At 35.7% G+C, this 19745-nt stretch overlaps 1 protein-coding gene across 7 annotated transcripts in view; it reads right to left on the bottom strand.

Annotated features, from left to right (window-relative positions):
- LOC306864639 (protein phosphatase EYA1) overlaps positions 1-19745 on the bottom strand; it is a 43889-nt gene that overhangs the window by 10804 nt on the left and 13340 nt on the right. For all 7 annotated transcript variants that reach the window (XM_079408766.1, XM_079408768.1, XM_079408770.1 and 4 more), the window contains 5 exons: positions 15704-15786; positions 15150-15336; positions 13892-14034; positions 12907-12990; positions 5384-5473 (listed from right to left, as the gene is read on the bottom strand). In XM_079408766.1, the coding sequence (XP_079264892.1) occupies positions 5384-5473; positions 12907-12990; positions 13892-14034; positions 15150-15336; positions 15704-15786 (587 nt within the window). The remainder of the gene's footprint in view (positions 1-5383; positions 5474-12906; positions 12991-13891; positions 14035-15149; positions 15337-15703; positions 15787-19745) is intronic.

Raw genomic sequence — 19745 nt, 5'->3', positions numbered from 1 at the left:
GGAAGAAAAGCAAACACCTGCTCTTATTAACGGTTTGAGGATTATATCAACATATCACATGATAGATTTTTCACATATTGTCTAAATTCAGGATCTTAATTTAAAACACAATGTTGCTTCAATCCAAAAAAACTGGATGAGCAAACCATCATTTGTCACCACATTGTTTGTAACACTACATTTTCCACAGACGCACAACCCTTATTGCTTTTAGGCCCCATTACTGTGGGCTGCTGGGTAAGAGGGGCCGATGCTGAGAGAAGATAGATAGGCCGACTTTAAAAACTCTCTGTTCGCTTTTTAGTCATTCCAAAACACATCAGGGCTCCTGCCTGGGGACCTCTGAAGCCCTGACAGCCAAAAGACACTACCTGCGTCTAGACGTAAAAAAAACACATTAAATCCACAGAGTCAATCGCGTTCCCGAACACACAACACGCGCAGGGAAAGTTATGATAATGACTTATTTCACTTTCAAAAGAGTCACTCCTCTACTTTGGTTTGGTCCAAGGAGCTCAAGGAATTTTCATGGAACATTTGCTCGTGGTATTGGCCAGAAATACTGTATATTAAATAACAAAGCTATCCACCTAAATAACCAAGAGGAAACTGCAAACTAAGATAGGTGAATTGCAAAAGATGTTAGATTAAACACTGTGTTGTTAAATGTTTTAAAAGTCACAAAAAATGCAATTATAAAAAAAAGTCACACCTCTACTCAGTCCCAGTTGTAAACTGATAAACGAAGGCCCTTCATCCTGGAGGTGCTAAAAACATCCCGTTTGCAATGTCACAGGGTTGGACTCAGGTATGCGTCTGCGGAGGTATGGCTGGGGATAATTGAAACCGTTCCCACCTCAGCAGAGCCAGGGAGGGGAACTCTGTCCCGCAGACGGCTCTGTGTTGTTTTCTCTCCCGGCGAGCCGTGGCCCTTCCCCGCTGAGAGGGAGCACTGCCGGGCGTCCAGAGGCGCACATTCCCACACACCAACCCGCACTCCACCTCTCACCCAACACACAAGAATGCTTTCATCCCCAACACGTCCTCACACTCAGGTACTGCACGCAGCATATCACACAAACTGGAGTAATTGCATACAAGAATTATGGTATAACCAGTTGTGGTATAACCAAAGAGAAGCATGCCAACTAAACCTCTGTGCATTTCTATACTCATTAAATGAGTGATTTCTCCTGTAAAAAATGCTATTTCTTGTGCCTTGATTTCTCATAAAACAATTAAATATTTAAACGAATTAAAGGATTTGTAATGGGTTTATTTTAGTTTCAAATTCAGTTGTCAATATTATGTTTCTAAAGAAAAAAGTAAAATATTTAAAATCAATTTAAAATACATTATGTATATACACTACTTTGCAAATGTTTGGACCATTATCATTTCTTAAAAAAATATATATATATATATTATTCAGTAAAGACATTTATAATGTTACAAAATATTTCTATTTCAAATAAATGCTAATTTCATCAAAAAAATCCTGGAAAAAAGTACCATGGTTTCTACAAAAATTTTTTGCAGGACAACTGTTTTTAACATTGATAATAATTAAAAAAGAGCAACAAATACGCATATTAGAATGATTTCTGAAGGATCATGTGACTGAAGACTAGAGTAATAGCTGCTGAAAATTCAGCTTTGCATCACAGAAAAAAAAGACACTTTAAAATATTTAAAAAAAGAAAACAGTTATTTTAAATTGTAATAATATTTCACAATATTACTGTTTTTACTGTATTTTTGTTCAAATTAATGCTTCCTTGGTGAGTATATTACTCAAAAACATAAACAGTTTTTACTGACCCTAAACTTTTGAATGCTAGTGTACTTAATGCTACGTGTAAATAAATATGATAAAATATAGTATATAGCGGAAGATTTTTAAACATAAATATCCTTTACATTTATAAATGCAAAAATTAAAAAGGGCACAGCAATTTTTTAAATAAATACATTTTAAACATACAAAAATATTTTTCAGCAACACGTTTTAATGAACCGTTCAATAAAATTATTAATAAAAATGTCATTCTGCACATTCTATTTTGGTATCAAACTTGCGGTTCCTGAAAATAACCACTAAAATCTTCCTCTCCCGTGAAGAAATTTTAATCAATATACTGCAATCAATACAAGGATCACATTGCTGACAAGCATGAAATATATTCTGTCATTGTACAATATCAATAATTAAGTGAGCCAAAAAAACAAGACATAGTGTCTCTTTTCCAAAGACCTCTGCGTCTTTATGTGTCTGCTAGGTCACAGTAGTGTGTGTGTGAAGTACATTCCTTATGACCAATACGACATGGCTTTTCCTTTTTATTACATTCCACTATATCAACAATCATGTAAATATCAGAATATAATCAAACTCCAATCACACGCAGGTGCAAGAAAGCAGGCAGAACAGCGAACAAATAACACAACTCATCAACTGCACAGAATAATGTAAGACAACACAATGCATGACACCACACATCACCAACACACCCTGACGTTTTAATCAGACAGGATGTGACCACGAGAAAATGTATCCATGTGGATTTATACCCTAAATAGTGATATTTGCAAGTCTTAGTCTTGTTTTATTCCTCAAAATGAGCATTGTAAGAGTTTGGCACAAAGCGAACGCTGAGAGGCTGATGGTGTATTTCTGGACTGTGCCGGCTGTCCTTTGCACATTTGAGTAAGTTACACAGTTGACAATCACCAATCACCATTAGGCATTTGTATGTGCAAAGCCAGAGGGAAATCCCTTTATGGCTTTGACTAAATTAGACCGAGCATGTGCATTTCTTCAAGGTCTCAAATACATATCTGCTGTGGTATTATTTACAGCTTAAAATTCTCCACAATTTTGGTCTATCCTTCTAAACACCCCCTTTAGTTCAAAGAAAACATTCTGTTATGGTTTAAAGTAAGTTTTCTGCTATTGTATGCAATTGTCATTTTAAGAGAAATGTCCTTAGCTTTAAAGTGTCAAAACCAAATGCAATAATTCCGTTGCTGAGATATAGCAGAAAGGAAAAACTGCGCATTGCACAATCCAATCATTTTACAAGATGCCTCGACAGCCGAATCATACGCGAGCGGTTTAAGCACATGAAAAGAAATCAAAATACAGGACAGATGTTTTGAAAAAGCCACATTTAAGCTTTGTCACAAAACTGTCATATTTATAATGGCATAGCCATTATACAAAGTGCAGTGGGCACAATTTAGCGTAGCCAAACATACGGAAATAGTTAACAGCCAATTGGTGCCAATTAACTTTGATCAAGATGAGTGTGATTGGAATCTCCCCGTCACTCGAATGTCTCGGGCAGCACAAACATTTTCTTTCTCCCTGGTCCTCGTGGCAGGAAAAGCAGAGCGAGGCCGTTGACTAATGAGACTTGGCAGGCTCGCAACAGTTCTCCTCACACTTAAGTATCAAACAAAACATTTCCTCCTCCATGGGGTCAGCCTCGAGCAGGACACAGAGGAAAATCAATGGGTCAGTGGTGTCGGGTTCTGGGGATGACGGAAAGCGGCTCGCCAGCAGTGTCTGGGCTCAGGTGGGTTCAGTTGGCTCGGTTAGATCTGGTCCGCAAATTCTGCTACTTAAAAGCATGGTTTAGTCAAAAATGAAATGAAATATTGACCCTCATGTCCTTTCTAACCCGTATGACTTCAGCAGAACACAAAAGAAGATATTGTGAAGAATGTTCAAGCTGCTCTATTTCATGCAATTAAAATGAATTTGGACTGAATGTGAATCAAATGATTGCTTTGTGACTGATTTTTTTTTTAGTATTATTATTCACTGCTAATCTTCCACTGAAACTGGAATCAGTGAGTTTAACCCTGTAAAGCCTGACATTTAAAATAATAATATTCAGAAAAATAGATTGTTTCCCCCATGGTTGTTCAATTAACACTTAGGCAAAAAGACAAGTTTGTGTGTGGTATATTTGATAAATCAGGCTTTTATCGCTTATATTGTATATTACATAGTGAGAATATGGAGCTCATACTCAAGGAAGACTAATAAGAAAAAAAACACCTACATTTTACCCAAACTGAGCAAAAATATACAATTTGGTGCAGCTGCTGATATTTATATGGATTTATATTTTTCTAAAAAATGATGTATAGATAATCAAGTTAACCTAACTTGCTTCAGTCCAGCAAGTGTTCAACTTGAAATATTTCTAACTATATAATAGTTATGGTTATACGTACTTTATAAAAATGTGAAAAAAAATTCACAGCAAAAATGCATTATCTAAAAAAAATCACAGCAAAAATACATAATAAAGGGATTATATTAAAAGGCATTTTACTTGCTAAAAAAGTATAAACTGCCAATCAGGCAACAGGTTTTTCAGCAAAGTTTGAAAAACCTGTAAAGTCTTAGAAATTTGCATATCAAAAATTATACAGAACCATATCTATTCTTTTTGTGAACGAATCATTCAGAACAGTTTTGAATGAACCGATTAATTTAATAGATTTCCAGTGAATAACATCTTCAATTTTAGTATTTTTTTAACACAAAGCTTTTAAGGGGTTGTGGATTTGTTGAATCATTTCACAGTCCATATTTTCAGACCTGAAGCTATTTTAACAAGGCATATCGCTGATCTGTTCAAATCACTAAATGAAGTGCTAGCTCGAGCAACACCAGATCTGGACAAACTGAACTTCACTGCTATGAACACGTGGAGCACTGCCAATCACGAGCATAAGTGACCCTACCGGTCTTGTTTTCACCCCTTACCAGGCAGGGCAGACAGACACCTAGATACCCTCTCAGTAACTGCCCCCGGGGGCAGATTTTACACTGATCCGACACGAATCAGGCAGAGCAGCCGCTTTCAGACCGTGACTGAGAGTCTGTGGCCGGAGCGGACAGAGACACCGAGCACACAGCATGACATGCAGACAGTCAGAGCACGTACAGAAATATTAGAAGCTGACAAATTTGCCTGGGCGGCAGGGAAGGGAGGGGGCCGGTGGTGGGCGCAGGCCGGGGAGACTGACAGCACATGTAAAATTCATAGTGTCCCATGGGCTCCGAGGTAATACTTCACCACTGAGGGACGTTAGCGAGAAATAGGCACCCTGCTATTAAATGGTTGTTGATGCTATGGCTTAAACTTTAATGGACTGCTCTTGTGCTCGTAATGTAATGTATACACTCTGTTGTGACTTATCCACATCTTGGGGCTGGGTTTTAAATATGGCCACTAAGAAAGCCAGCTGTAGAAGTAATCACCGTATTAGAGGGCTTGCAATAAGCTTCACAGGGGGTGAAGACAGATATGGTGACTGCAAAAAAACGTGAATCCCCCAAAATCTCAAAAATGTTTGGACTTACTTCCAAGTCGTTGAAGAAGAAATGTGTGTCAGCCAAGTTGAAGATCATCTCTTCCATTCTTAGTCCCAACGACACTGACGTTGGTGGATCCTGAAAACACACCGCCCCCCCAAAAAACACCCAATAATTAGTATCCTTTCTATATAAAATAAAGAATATACTGTGTATGTATATATATATATATATTAGTGCTTTCAATCGATTAAAATATTTAATTGCATTAATCACAGTCCTGGACTGTGATTAATCACAATTAATCGCAAATTTAAAATACTAGGATTTACCTGTAAATGTGTTGAAATAAAGGAATGCATGACAAACTAGTTCAAAGAAACAGAACCTTTCACATCTCCTCAAAGTATGAGACATAAACCTTATTATTCTTTTGTTTTAATTCAGCCATTATCAGCCTTTATACTGGCAATAAAACGTTTACCAAGCCACATCGCTTCAATCCCAGTACACATTTACCCAACTATTATCAAAAGTATTTCTAAATAAATACAACAAAACCTTTTCTTGCGACCTTGCATGAAGTATTATGATAAAATGCATTATGAAGAAGAATTGGGCCTGTTCTGCAGGTGCATTAGAGGCTAACATTAGCATCATGCTAAAGACAATTTATGAGATTAATAGTACACTTTTACTCAGAACTCACTTTAAAACCACCATTGAGTGTTTGGAATAGCTTCCTTTTGCGATCACATGTGTATATATAGGCTACACTTTGGGCGGCCGCGGTACATTATAAAAGTAGCCCAAAAAAACGAAACCCACGGCTCTGTAATTTCTTCCGCGACTGTATTTTCAAAATAGCCCAATTGTGTGGGAAAACCGCAGACCCTGGCAACACTGGTTCACTGTACCCTTATCAAATATGAGTATACATATCTCTCGCGCACTGTCGCTCTCTCTCTCTCCGCGTTCGCTTCACTTTTGTCGAGCCCGGCGCCTCATAATCACACAATCCCTGCGTCCCAATGTGTATACCATACACCCTATCTGCCCTAAATAGTACTGCAAATTACTAATATCACATAGAATTTAGGATGGATAGTGTGCACATTGGGACGCAGGCAATGATTACCTTCCGCGCTGCAATGACGGCAAGAAGTTGGGGTCAAACCTTATCAAACGATTCATTTGCGTTAAAAAATATTATTATTAACGTTGACAGCCCTAATATATATATATATATATATATATATATATATATATATATATATATATATATATATATATATACACACAGGCAAATAAGGAATAATTTAACTCATTATATACATAATAAAATTTATTCATTATATATACATATAATATATATATATATTTATGTTTCGTTTATGCCATATGCACATAATTTTTTCTATATTTACTTTATACAATTTATATTTAATTTAAACATATTTAATATCTACTAATTTACTAATATTTTATAAAATGTTTCATATTATATTACATATAATAATACACATAATTCTATAATATATATATATATATATATATATATATATATGTTTATATATATATATATAAACATAAAATTTGAATATATAATTTATAATAATATATAATAAAGGCGAATAAATATATATATATGTTTATATATATATATATAAACACAAAATTTGAATATATAATTTATAATAATATATAATAAAGGCTGAAACTTTCATAGATTTTCTATTATATATTACAAATTTTGGATAATATATACATATTTAACATTTAGATATACATATGAATTTGATTGAGATAGATAGATAGATAGATAGATAGATAGATAGATAGATAGATAGATAGATAGATAGATAGATAGATAGATAGATAGATAGAACATAACACATACTTTAGAATAAAATGTATTATAAAACATACCTATGTCTAAGCCAATTCAATAAGGTTTAAAAATGATAAACTTAATTTGTGTCTAAAAAAGAAGCAGGGCTTAATTTTACACTCTGTAGGCAGTAAAACCCAATCTCAGATGCGTTATGAGTTGAAATGAGCTTGAGGTCAAGGTGTCATCATAAATATATCACTGTCCACATACCTCAGAGCCAAGATCATCTTTCTACACATTACTACTGATGCATTTCACCCCCATTTCCCCCCAACAATCTTCTCACATCAGATAAAGCATTTTCCAACTATTCGTGAAAGGCTGAAGTTGGGAATTTAATAGAAACTTCTAGAAACAGGAAGATGCACATTTTCCTACACAAAACAGCTTTAGCAAGTGATGTTTAAACCTGTGAACTGGCAGATAATCAAAATGGATTACTCACTTAAAATATAATGGACTCTTTTTTTAAAATGTATTCAATGTATTCAGTTTCCACCGTAATGCAATACTGGCAGTAATGGTGATCTTGAGTTGTGTTTGAGCTGACACAAAGATGGGAGCGACTGCTCTCTAAATTGTTAATGAATCATTTGCAGTGTGTTTTTCTCTTTAATACCTAGTCAACTCTCATTAAGGAAGCTCATTACAAAATTACAGCTTTCCATGATTACAGACTTCTCTTTGCACATATATATTGTCAATTTTCTCATCTCAGCTGAACTACAAATATTTAGGAGTGACAGTTCGCAGTGTTGAAACAAAGAAACACTGTAGTACGAGCTTAATACAGTATATTAAATTGATATTTAGACTAGTATTCAATTTAAAATCATCTTTTGTAATCTTCATTCCACACAGGCTTATTTTTCTAATCAGTGGCTGCTCTCTCGTTGTTCATTAAGAGGATAAAGCAAGTGTGCGAATGAGAGAGGAAAGCAAAGGAGGGGATTTATTCCAGTGTCTGTATAGCCATGCTGAGTCAGAGAGCTCTGCTACAGGGATTAGAGCTTAAAGCCACCTGAAGAAACGCCTGAGCTTTTTACTGATTACATGTCACACTCAACAATGAAAATGTTTTAACTGCGGACAGCGGGAGGGGAAACCACACAAGAAGAACAGAACACCAGCAAAGAAACTGATGAGCTTATTAAGTATACTCAAGCAAACTGAATATAATCTACAAATTAGTATATTTATGATGGAACACAGATATTTCTGTTCATACACAGTACAATCTCTTTTGCTCATCAAAGCTGAAAAGTGAAAATGTATTCCTGTGATGGCAAAGCTGAATTTTCATCAGCCATTACTCCAGTCGTCAGTGTCACATGATCCTTCAGAAATCATTCTGATATGCTGATTTGCTGCTCAAGAAACATTTCTTATCATCAATGTTAAAAACAGCTTAATATTTTTGTGGAAACCAATTTTTTTTCAGGAATCTTTGAGGAATGGAAAGTTCAAAAGAACAGCATGTATTTAAAATAAAATCTTTTTACAGTTGCTTTTGCTAAATTTTATACATCGTTTCTGAATGAATGTAGTAATTTCTTAAGAAAAATAAAATAATATATATATATAGATAGATAGATAGATAGATAGATAGATAGATATATATCTTACTGACACTTTTAATCATTAACCCACATGTTCTGTTGAGATTGACTCTCAGAGATTCCAGTTATGTATCAATTAAGTAATTATTATGTACAAATCAAATTTTTTAAGTGTGAAATGTCATTATAGTAACAACAGGAACTCCAGATTTGGGTTTGTGGACCTCACAAAAAAAAAAAAAAAAAAAAAAAAAAAAAAACATTAGTTAAAAAAAGAAGAAAAAAAAGACAATTACAACAGAAATTGGCAGGCACACACTTCTATTTTTTTTTTTTTGCATGTGAAAATCAATTGCAATTAATCTTTGTTTATATCTGAGGTCTCCAAAACCCCAAACTAAAATAATATATTTCACGGCAGTCGTTGGATGCATGTTAGCAAGTTAAAATTATGTTTATAATCAGCTCTCATGAGTGCAGGAAGTCATCAACCTGATACTTGAATGTTAAGTATGTTTTCTGAGCTATTAAAAGAGTTGTGGAGTCTCTCAGACTGAGAATAAGAACATGAGGCTTAATGAAAAAAGTGATCAATAATTTCACAGTTTATATACACCACTGAGTTGTTACTTTTAATTATAAAAGAAGCTTTTAAATATATAGCCTAATCAAAAATAGGTTATTTATTTGTTAAGCGCTTCTCCAACACGTCTGAACAGTCCTCCCTTCCCATCTATTTTGAGCCTGCCAGTCAGTGGACTTAATATAAACACCTGCGTATGTATCTGACAGTTAATAAAAGCAGGTTTGGTGGTGAGAGGTATGCAAAGTGCACTTCTCTGGCCCGACGAATCCTCTCCAATTAAATCTAAACAATCATTCAGCGGGAGAGTTGAGAATACAAGCGGGCCAGAGTGCCAGAGGGTCTTCTGCTCTCGCTGCCACCTGTCCCCACACATCAGCGCCACCCGAAAGGCGCCAAGTTCTCCCCTCCGAAACCCCCTCACCCCGCAAGCTTTCCCTCCAGGGCTGACGGCCACACAGCTGGCCCGAACCATCAGCTTTATGGGAGCGAGCTGCCCTGATGCCAATTAGGATAACTGATAAACACAGCAGTGAGCGTTCCAACACGGCTCTATTTATAGAGCTCTTCCTCAATGGTTTCGCTGGAAGAAATGCATTTCCCCGGGTTTTCTTAGTGTTTATGTCATCTATGCCTCATATCGGAGAAACATGAAGCACCTTGGTTTTTAATGTAAGGGTTTGAGATGAGTGTGCTGATATGATTTAAGAGAGCATTATGCGGTTTGCGATGTTGCAGGGTAGATGGGATAAGCATATTTCTGGTGAAAGGGCAACGTGTAATCAGATTTCGACAGCAGAGAGGAGGACAAAGAACAATTTAGTGCTTGAGAAATACTTCTTATTATTTTCAGTGTTGAAAACAGTTGTGCAGCTTAATATTTTTGTGGAAACCGTGATCATTTTTTTCATTCTTTCATTCTAATATGCTGAAACCATGATACTTTTTTTATTTATTTATTATTTCTTTTTTTTTTATTTACCCCCCCCCCCCCCCAATTGTTATTATTATTTTTTCATTCTAATATGCTGATTTGGTGCTCAATTATTTTTAGTGTTAAAAACAGTTCTGCACCCTAATATTTTAGTGGAAACCATGCTACTTTTTTTCAGAATTCTTTCATTCTAATATGCTGAACCCATGATACTTTTTATTTTATTTTATTTATTTATTTTTCTAATATGCTAATTTGGTGCTAAATTATTTTCAGTGTTGAAAACAGTTGCGCAGCCTAATATTTTTGTGGAAAACATGATACATTTTTTTCAGAATTCTTTCATTCTAATTTGCTGAAACCGTAATACTTTTTAATTGAATTTATTTTTTATTTTTTATAATAGGCCCTATAAAACAGTTGTGATGTTTAATATTTTTGTGGAATCTTCTTTTTCCAGGTTTCTTTGATAAATAGAAAGTTTAAAAGAACAGCATTTATTTAAAATATAAATATTTTGTAACATTATAAATATCTTTACTGTCAATTTTGATCAATTTAATGTATCCTTGCTGAATAAAAGTATTAAATTCTTTCCCCAAAAAAATAAAAAAAAATTAAAATCTTACTGACTCCAAACTTTTGAACATCAGTGAAGGTGAAAATGAAATAATGAACCATCATTTTGTGTTGAGACTTTCAGTGTCTTTCAATGTTTAAAAGTAATAAGAAAAAATAATTTAATTAATTTCTAATCCATCTAATTCTCCCATTAAATTCTTTAAGTATGTTCCGCTGACCAATCAAAACCCAGTAGACAGAAATTATTAAGTGTGAAACGTGACTTTTTTATATTATATTAACAATTGAAATTTCAGATTGAGTTCTGTTTGAACCTATAAGGGAATACACACACACTTAAGATTGGTTGGGACATTAAAATCAGACGTGGCTGCACTGGTGGCTCAGTTTAAGTGTGTGTGTGTGTGTGAGAGAGAGAGAGTGGACACGGCTGAGGCGCTCTCAGAGTTTCGCTTCTTTACCCAGCATGCTCAGCCGAGATAAAGTAAATAAACAGTGCAGGGTCGAGGGCCAGGGCTTCCTCACCCTTAAAACAAAACACCACCCCCATCAAACACCCTGCCTTAGGAACAAAGAGAACAAACCAGCCGCCGGGCCCCGTTCCACTGACATCCGAGCGCTGCTGTCATCTACACTCACCACAAAGAAAAAAACCCTTCAAGAAGCTCAGCCAAAAAATGCCAAGTCTGTGATTTATTCTCTCAAATAAGGAAGCAGCTTCTACATTCTTCGGACAAAAAGAGGGTTTAAAAACACACGCAAGTTGAACTCGGATTTAGATTTTTTTTGTGAAATTATAATTTGGTGAATTGAACCAACGGTTGAGTGAGTTAAATAAAGCGATGAGATCATTGACAAAGCCTGAGAATTGCAGATCAACGTATTTCCCAAATTGTTTGTTTTGAAAGGTCAAATATAGCTTATGAGAGTTTATATAAAATAACAAATACAACAACTGCAGAAGTAAACTAGTTCTTATTGCATGCTCATAACCCTTTTGAACCTGCTAAATTTGGAATTATGCCTTAATTAAATTATTCCATAAATAAAGACAAAATGTTATCCACTCTCACACAAAAATATAATTTACACATATATTTTTATGCACATTTTGTATAATAAAATTGTTTAATATACACTACCCAAATGATTGGGGACAGTAAGGAATTAATACTTTTATTCAGTAAGCATGCATTAAATGCATCAAAAGTGACCATAAGACATTAATAATGTTACAAAAGATTCTATTTCAAATAAATCCAGTTCTATCAAACTTTCTATTAATCTAATAATTCTTAAAAAAATGGATTTCCACAAAATATTAACCAGCACAACTGTTTTCAACATAGATGATAACAAAAAGTTTTTTTTAGCTGCAAATCAACATATTACAATAATTTTCAGTAATGATGCCTAAAATTAGAATCTAATTATTTCTGTATTAAAATACAAAAATATTTTAAACTGTAGCAATATTTCACAATATTGTGTTATAAATGCAGATAAAAAAAATAATATATATATATATATATATATATATATATATATAGGAACTCTTTGCCTTTATTTATACGGTATATACATATATATATATATATGTGTGTATATACCTCTATGTATATATGTATATAGCTCTAAATCTAAAGACAATGTTTCTCAACTTTGATCAACTTTGCTATAATACATGAACCCCACTCAAAGGGCAGTTAAGGCAAACATTTAATTAAACTTAACAATGAGCCATTTCTGAAGGACAAAAACCCTTAGGAAGTGTCAATGGACACTCTCGGTGCAACTGGTTTGTAATCCATGCCTTTTCCAGCCACATAACTCAGACAGCTGCAGGCCGAGCTGAATGCCTGCGAGGCCTCGACGATCTTATTAAAAAAAGAAACAATTACACTGAACTCTGAGTTCCTCGAAGCTGGACGGTGTACCCAAACAGACCCTCTTTCTGTGTATTTTTCTAAACTTTGCCGCAATATTTGCCTGTGTTTGCATTTAAAATACATCACTTACCCTTCCAAATCTGTTGGCGTAAGATCCCGTGAGCAAGGAATGGAAAACGATGATTGTTTCATCCAAGTCCCAAATGAACACGCGCTGAGAAAAGAAAGAGCAAAATCAATGGCTCACTCAGCATGCAAGATGATCTGATTGTCAATAAGAAGGGTGCATAGATTCATGCGCCCTGGGATCAGTAGATATTCAGCACTGATGGTCACCATAGCACCCCGCAACTGCGGGAAGAACCACCACTGGACAATCCATCTCCTGCCCCCGATGCATTAACACAATCAATACCAACAAACTAATTAACTAGATTTGTTAACATGCTATGATGTCAGCTTGCTAATGGGGGCAAAACCTTCCAGAGATTCAGGTTATGTTAATGAAAAGACCTAAACCTGTACATCTCAAATATGATCGAGATAGAAATAATATACTTCCAAATATACTAATGCTGTCAAACGATTAATCACGATTAATTTTTTTTTACATAATATATGTGTGTGTACTGTCCATATTTATCATGTATATATAAATACCCACACATACAGCATATATTTTGAAAATATTTACATACATACATTTACATATATATTTATATAGTTTTTTTGAAATCCAAAACATTTTTTAAACCCAGGGAGTCAATATGCAGACAATAAATCTACTTTTTTCCAAATGTAACAATGCAAGAGATTTAAGTCTGTCTTGATGCCAAAAATGTGACATGCACACAAAATAAACTGACAGAGCGCCGATTTAGGCTTTTGCATGCTAAGCGTGCAAAACATGCAAAACAAAGCTTTCACCAAAAAACTCTGTTTAGGGCATTTACATGTTGAGCATGGAAACACACACTTAAACGTGTAAATGCATTGTTTTTAAGGTAAAGCAGTGAGCAGAGACACTTTTAGATAATCAAAAGTATCTTAATAGTAATTCATCTATTGCTGCCATTCCAGCCAGATACATTGACAGAGCAGCAACGTTCCAATACCTCAAGGTCAGAGTCGGGAGGTGGGGATGGGTTATTGTTCCTCCTTCCCCGGCCACGTGATTTTCCATCTGAGGCCCGACGCAATCGATCTGAATCTGCATCTTTAATGGGGGTTGATGGACTGTGGATTGTACTGTACTCTACTGCAGGAGAAAAATGAAAAGCAAAAAGTATATCAAAAGAGGAAAATAAAAAAGCTTTCACCTTCACATTGTGGCTGGATCCGTTTACCTCATCTAGTGTTCAGTGCTGTAGCTGCTGCCCACATATCACGCTGTTTATCTGATCTCCTTATACCCTAGATACCATTTAAGCTTTAGTAATTGCAATGAGGGTGTTACGCACTATACCATCCTTCCCTAATTACATGACAAGGCAAATGTAAGAAAGGTTTGGGTCATTGGAGGAGCAAAAATAGACTAAACAACTGGCAATATCAACCATTTTACCGAACGCAAACTGATAAGAGCACACACATTTAACACATTTTAAGTGGCTGATGGCCAATAATCGATAAATGGCACAAATTAAGAACAATAATAATAAACGGATTTAAATAATAACAATCTATTAATATTCGATTTTTGATATTAACATTCTAAACAATTTTTTTAAAGTTAAAAAATAAAACAAAACATTACTTTACATGCTAAGCATCACTATAATGCATATACATACATTACACACTTAGGTTAGTCTTTGAAAATGCTAATAAAAATAATTCAATAAATATACATTATATAAATATATAATGTATAATTATTTTGAATATTGCTTTTTAATTGATTTTTAATTAATTTAACGATCGCATTTATATACTTTATAATACTTTTATAAAATAGAAATATTTAAAACTCTTTATATAATTTATGAGTTTTTTTTTTCCATAATTTTTTAAAGATTAACTTTAAGTGATTGTTAGATGACCGCAAGATAATCTAAATATAAAGAATACTGGAAATTGTCTTTCTAAAAAAATTCTCTAATTAGTCCAATAACCAATATATGGTACCAATATATTGTATTGAATCACCAAAAAAATGTACTGGCAGTTTTCATTTGCATTAAGTTTAGGGACATTTCCTTTAATCCTAAAACAGCACACTGCAATGAGTAATTAAAAATACGGGTACAAAAACTGCATGAGTGCACCACCAGGGTTTAGTATTGCAAAATTAGCCAATCACATTTTGTTTTTGCAGCAACTTCTTGTAGGACCTCCATACCTTTTTTTCCCCCTCAAACCGAGCTTTCTTACCTGTCGGTTGCTCTGTGAGGGCCTGGCTGGTGATCCCTGATGGAGGTTCCTGTAGGGTGTAGGTGGCAGTGGTTGAGGGTGTGGTGGGGCTGGTGTTGTTACTGGTCATATACGGAGAAGTGTAAGGGCTACTGTTGTAATACTGCGCATACTGATTCTGGCCAAAAGCTGGGTAGGAGGGGTAGTCCTGCAGAAAGACATCAAGGCGGTAATGTGAGATAGCCGCACGCAACGTTGCTACTTTACAGCGCAGATTCCAAAACGTAAATGTGAACATATGTCTCCTGTGCACTACATCTGGACAGCGATCTGTCTTCACTCTTTTTTCCTCCATTCGTGGCATAATTCATACGCGAAAAGAGCAAGAGGTAATCCTTGCATACAGTGGTCGAGACATTTAGAGTGATTCATATCATGTGAGTAATATGCGAGCATACACATGTTCTATAAAGGCTTACAGGAGGAAGGAAAAAATACAGGGAACATGTGCCAAATGGAGGAAATGTGATTGCAACAGACTAGATAGTGAGGGATAGAAATTCGATTACAGCTACCTGTTGTGTACTATTGAATCCAGTCGAGTTTGTGAGGGAATTGCTTCCAGCGTACAGCCCTGAAGTTGTTGTAAAACTGCCTCCTATGAGAGAAGGAGACATAACCATGAGCTATCGCAATGCAATCAAATGAGGCTTTGTTTGCAACTGATGTAATTCTGAGGACGATAAGCGTAATATAACCTTCAAAATAAATGACATTTTTAAATTGAAGATGGGGGTCGAGTCAAGCAAGACCTAACACACCTCAAAGGCATTTAAGACAAAGCCTTGAAGGTACTATAGGGGCATGTGGGATTGTGTGTGTGTGTGTGTGTGTGTGTGTGTGTGAGAGAGAGAGCATGTGTGCGTGTTGGTGGGTGGGATGTAACAGTGGCTTTATCTTTTCTTTCTCCATATCAGTGATTGGATCTTGGCCGATGGACGGAAAGAAAAAGGAAAGGGGGTTGGGTCTATTATTTCATCCATCGCTACCTTTACAATGACAGACACATGGCCACTGTTGGGAATGAGGGGGAGGGAGAGGAAGGGAGTTTTACCTGGCATCCTGTCTCAATGAATATGTATATCTGTCTTCTTTTCAAGCTGCTCAAGAAGCACCTTCTGGGTAATTAAATCTCTATATGGAGAGATAGCATCTAATGACTTAATAACATACATGACATGAGTTATAGGGGCGAGACAGCCTGGAGGTAAGCTGCATTTTGAGGTGGTTTTTTGAGTCACGGTGCTCAAATCAAATTGGAATTCTCAAGCGGATTGAAAAACTGGTGTAGAAGAATATTCTGGGTGCAGTACAAGTTGAGCTCAATCGATGTAAAATTATTTAGACATTCTTTAAAAAAAAGCAAAAGTCCGGGTTACAGTGAGATTGTTTATAATCATTCATTTTGGATAAATTTATTCAAAGTTTTGTATTTTTGTTATGTGTATGTATATTTATTAATATATTATTTACATTTAAGTTTTAGTTTTACTCATTTTAGTATTTCATATTAAACTATATTTATTTCAGCTAGTTGCCAAGGCAAAAATTCTAATTTTACATTTAATAGTGTCTTTTTAACTATTAGTTTTCAATAGTGTTAGTTTCTGTTTTATTAAACTATAACAATGCCATATAAATGAAGAAAGGAACTGAACAGCTGAAATAATATAAAAGTTTCAATAGAAAATGTAATACAAGTTTATAAACTTAAAAACGTTACATTTCTACTTTGAAATGCTTAATTTACCACATTCATTCCCATTGTAAGTGCCTCAACGTAACCTAGATTTTTGCTTTTTTAAAGAAAATGAGGGACTAGTCAAAACTACTTTTTGTGATAATCAATATTATGCCAAAAATGCTGTAGATTGAGTTTAAGATGTATTGAATGCAGAATATTCCTCTAAATCAGTTTTAGCACATTTTCCCAGAAGTTTTCTTATGCTAACATAACCAGGAAATAAACTAATGAACAGCTGTAATACCTGCTGCTAAAAGTTGTGGATAACCCTGGAATTATCAATTATCTCTATACAACAAAATTAACTCAATGTGTTTATATAAAAGGGTAACTGGACATTTGTTCAGCAAAAAAAAAAAAAGCAGTGTCTTTCATCTGGTGTTCAGGAAAATGAGGCCCCTCAGACTGTGATAAACATACAACAGCTTTACTTGTGGACTACTGTCTGGCTCATCAAGCAAGTTTGTTTCTTTTTCTTGTTTTTTTATCTCTTGTTTTTAAAGAACAGCAAGAGGTGCTCTAAAAGCGATTGACTTCCTCCCCAGACTTGAGCCGTCACATAAAGTGAGACACATGAATCTCCCAATGCACAACAAATTAGCTAAATCCACAGTTCAAAAGTCATAAAAGCCAGGACTCGTAGGAAAGCAGTTGACTCCAGAGAGAGTCCGGAGCCACATAAAAGCCAAGCAAGACCCCCTCCGGTCCCAAAAGAATGACTCCATGCTGGGGAGAGGCCTGGTTTTTCCCAGGGGCAAAAACTCCCCCATTCCTCCCCCTCTCCGCTCTGTCTTGCTCCAGTTAGTTCACTCAAGACACTGGCTCTCCTTATGGCCTCTCCAATTGGGAGTCCATTTGCTGTGCTTGATCAGTCCTCTTGCCATGGGCTATGTCTATCATCAGTGCACAATATTTGTAGCAGAAGTTTTGTAGGCCTCTCTAGGGAACAAGCGATCAAGTCCAGATGGGCTTCTTTAAAAAGCAGTCTGCTGCTTCTCTCACACGTGTGCAGAATGGAGGGAGGTTCAATTGTTGCTGTAATTATCATCTACTTTGAGTGAAAATCAGTGAGAGAAGCCGCTCTATGGCTCCACTCGTGCTTTAGAGCCATTATGGTTATGGAAAAGGAAGCAAAGCTCAAACAGGTGTGAAACTGGAAAATTAATTCCTAATTTATACTTGGATGTACTGAGTGAAATCAAGAAGCCATCAAGAAGTCTTACAATTCTTTGGCATAGAGAGATGCAAATTTCCACTGAGATAGACAGATGATAGCTAGCTAGCTAGCTAGCTAGCTAGATAGATAGATAGATAGATAGATAGATAGATAGATAGATAGATAGATAGATAGATAGATAGATAGATAGATAGATAGATTTCAATTTATGATAATCCAACAATCTGTGATGACATTTCAAGCCAGGAAGGTCCTTCTGTGTTACATTTCTGGATCATGATCAGAGAAAGCCAGCGCCGTTCCATTAGACATGAAAGAGCAGGGTAAAAACATTAATTTAATTGTATTCCCTCTGACAGCTGGGTGCAGGCTCGCTCTACTAGGGTTATGGGACAGCAGTTAGTATCATATAGATGGGGGGGGTCTACATTTGGCTACCGTGCTGAATCTCTTCCTCTGAGTCCAGACCTGCCTAATCGATGAGGCACCGAGAGGAAGCCAATAGAGACAGACTGGCCTGGTTAATGGTCATCTGTCATCTGCTCTTGCAGTTAGTGGCTAAAGTGTTTATGGCTGCATGGGCTTTGAAAGGAAGACTGAAGGCTCAATTTCTGACTTACAACAAACTCAATGCAGTGTCTTTGTGAAATGACAGTTAAAGAGATATTCTATCATTATTTACTTGCCATCATGTAATTCCAAACATGTATGCGGTTATTTTTGGTAAAAAGAAGAAGTTTGACAGAGATGGTCACCATGAACTGTCCTTTTTTGGAAAAGAACTGTGTGAAGATTTGTTTTCCAACAAGTTTGGAGTGACATGAGGGTTTTCATTTTTTTAAAAATGGAAGGATGCATTTCTCCAAAATATCCTACTGTGATAAGCATTCATTGGTTTTTACTTGATGTCTATGTTGATTTTGTATCATCTGGAGACTAAACAAGGACATTTAGGTGTAAAAATAAATTGACCAAAATTACTAAAATTTGGTATCCATTGGATGCATTCTTTGGGTTCTATACTTTCATGACATTTAGTTTCATTGGACTTGAACAGTGTGAACAGGCCTTTAAACTTCTGCGGTTGGGACACTTACAACCCTGGTGTTGAGGCAGCATCAGCAGAAGCAGAAAGTTTCTACTTATGAGGCATGGAAAAGAAGCTTCAACAGACCACATATGTCACATTATTTATTGTGAGATGCTCTGGAGGGCGTTCAAAAACATAGAGATGTTTTACTGTCACACATTATTTGGAGATTAGAGAGCTCAAACCGGCGCTAACTGTTGGAGGCTCGAAGGAAAACACTAGAGGGAGAAAGATGGGAGAAAAAGAACGGCAGGGTTTATGGTTTTGGAGTAGGGACAATGTCTCAAAAAAACAACAAAAAAACACTGGGTGGCAGAGAGTTTGCCTGATGCACATTTAATTCCCAGTACGCAAGTGTGACTTCCATGAACTGACCTCAAAGACGAGAATCACGGGTGTTCCTTCTAAAGCAAACATACTTAAGAAAGTACATGGCCGAGTGCAAAGGAGAAAAAGACTGGTCTTAAAGAGGAAAAAGGGACTTTTTCCATCTGTGTCGGTTCTCTTCAGGCCTAATGCAAAAAAGACTGTGTCTAACTACAACCC

The sequence above is a fragment of the Barbus barbus genome, assembly GCF_936440315.1.
Source record: "Barbus barbus genome assembly, chromosome: 46".
NCBI classification, from domain to species: domain Eukaryota; kingdom Metazoa; phylum Chordata; class Actinopteri; order Cypriniformes; family Cyprinidae; genus Barbus; species Barbus barbus.
Note: the sequence above shows the minus strand (reverse complement) of the source record. Positions and strands in the feature narration are given on the sequence as shown.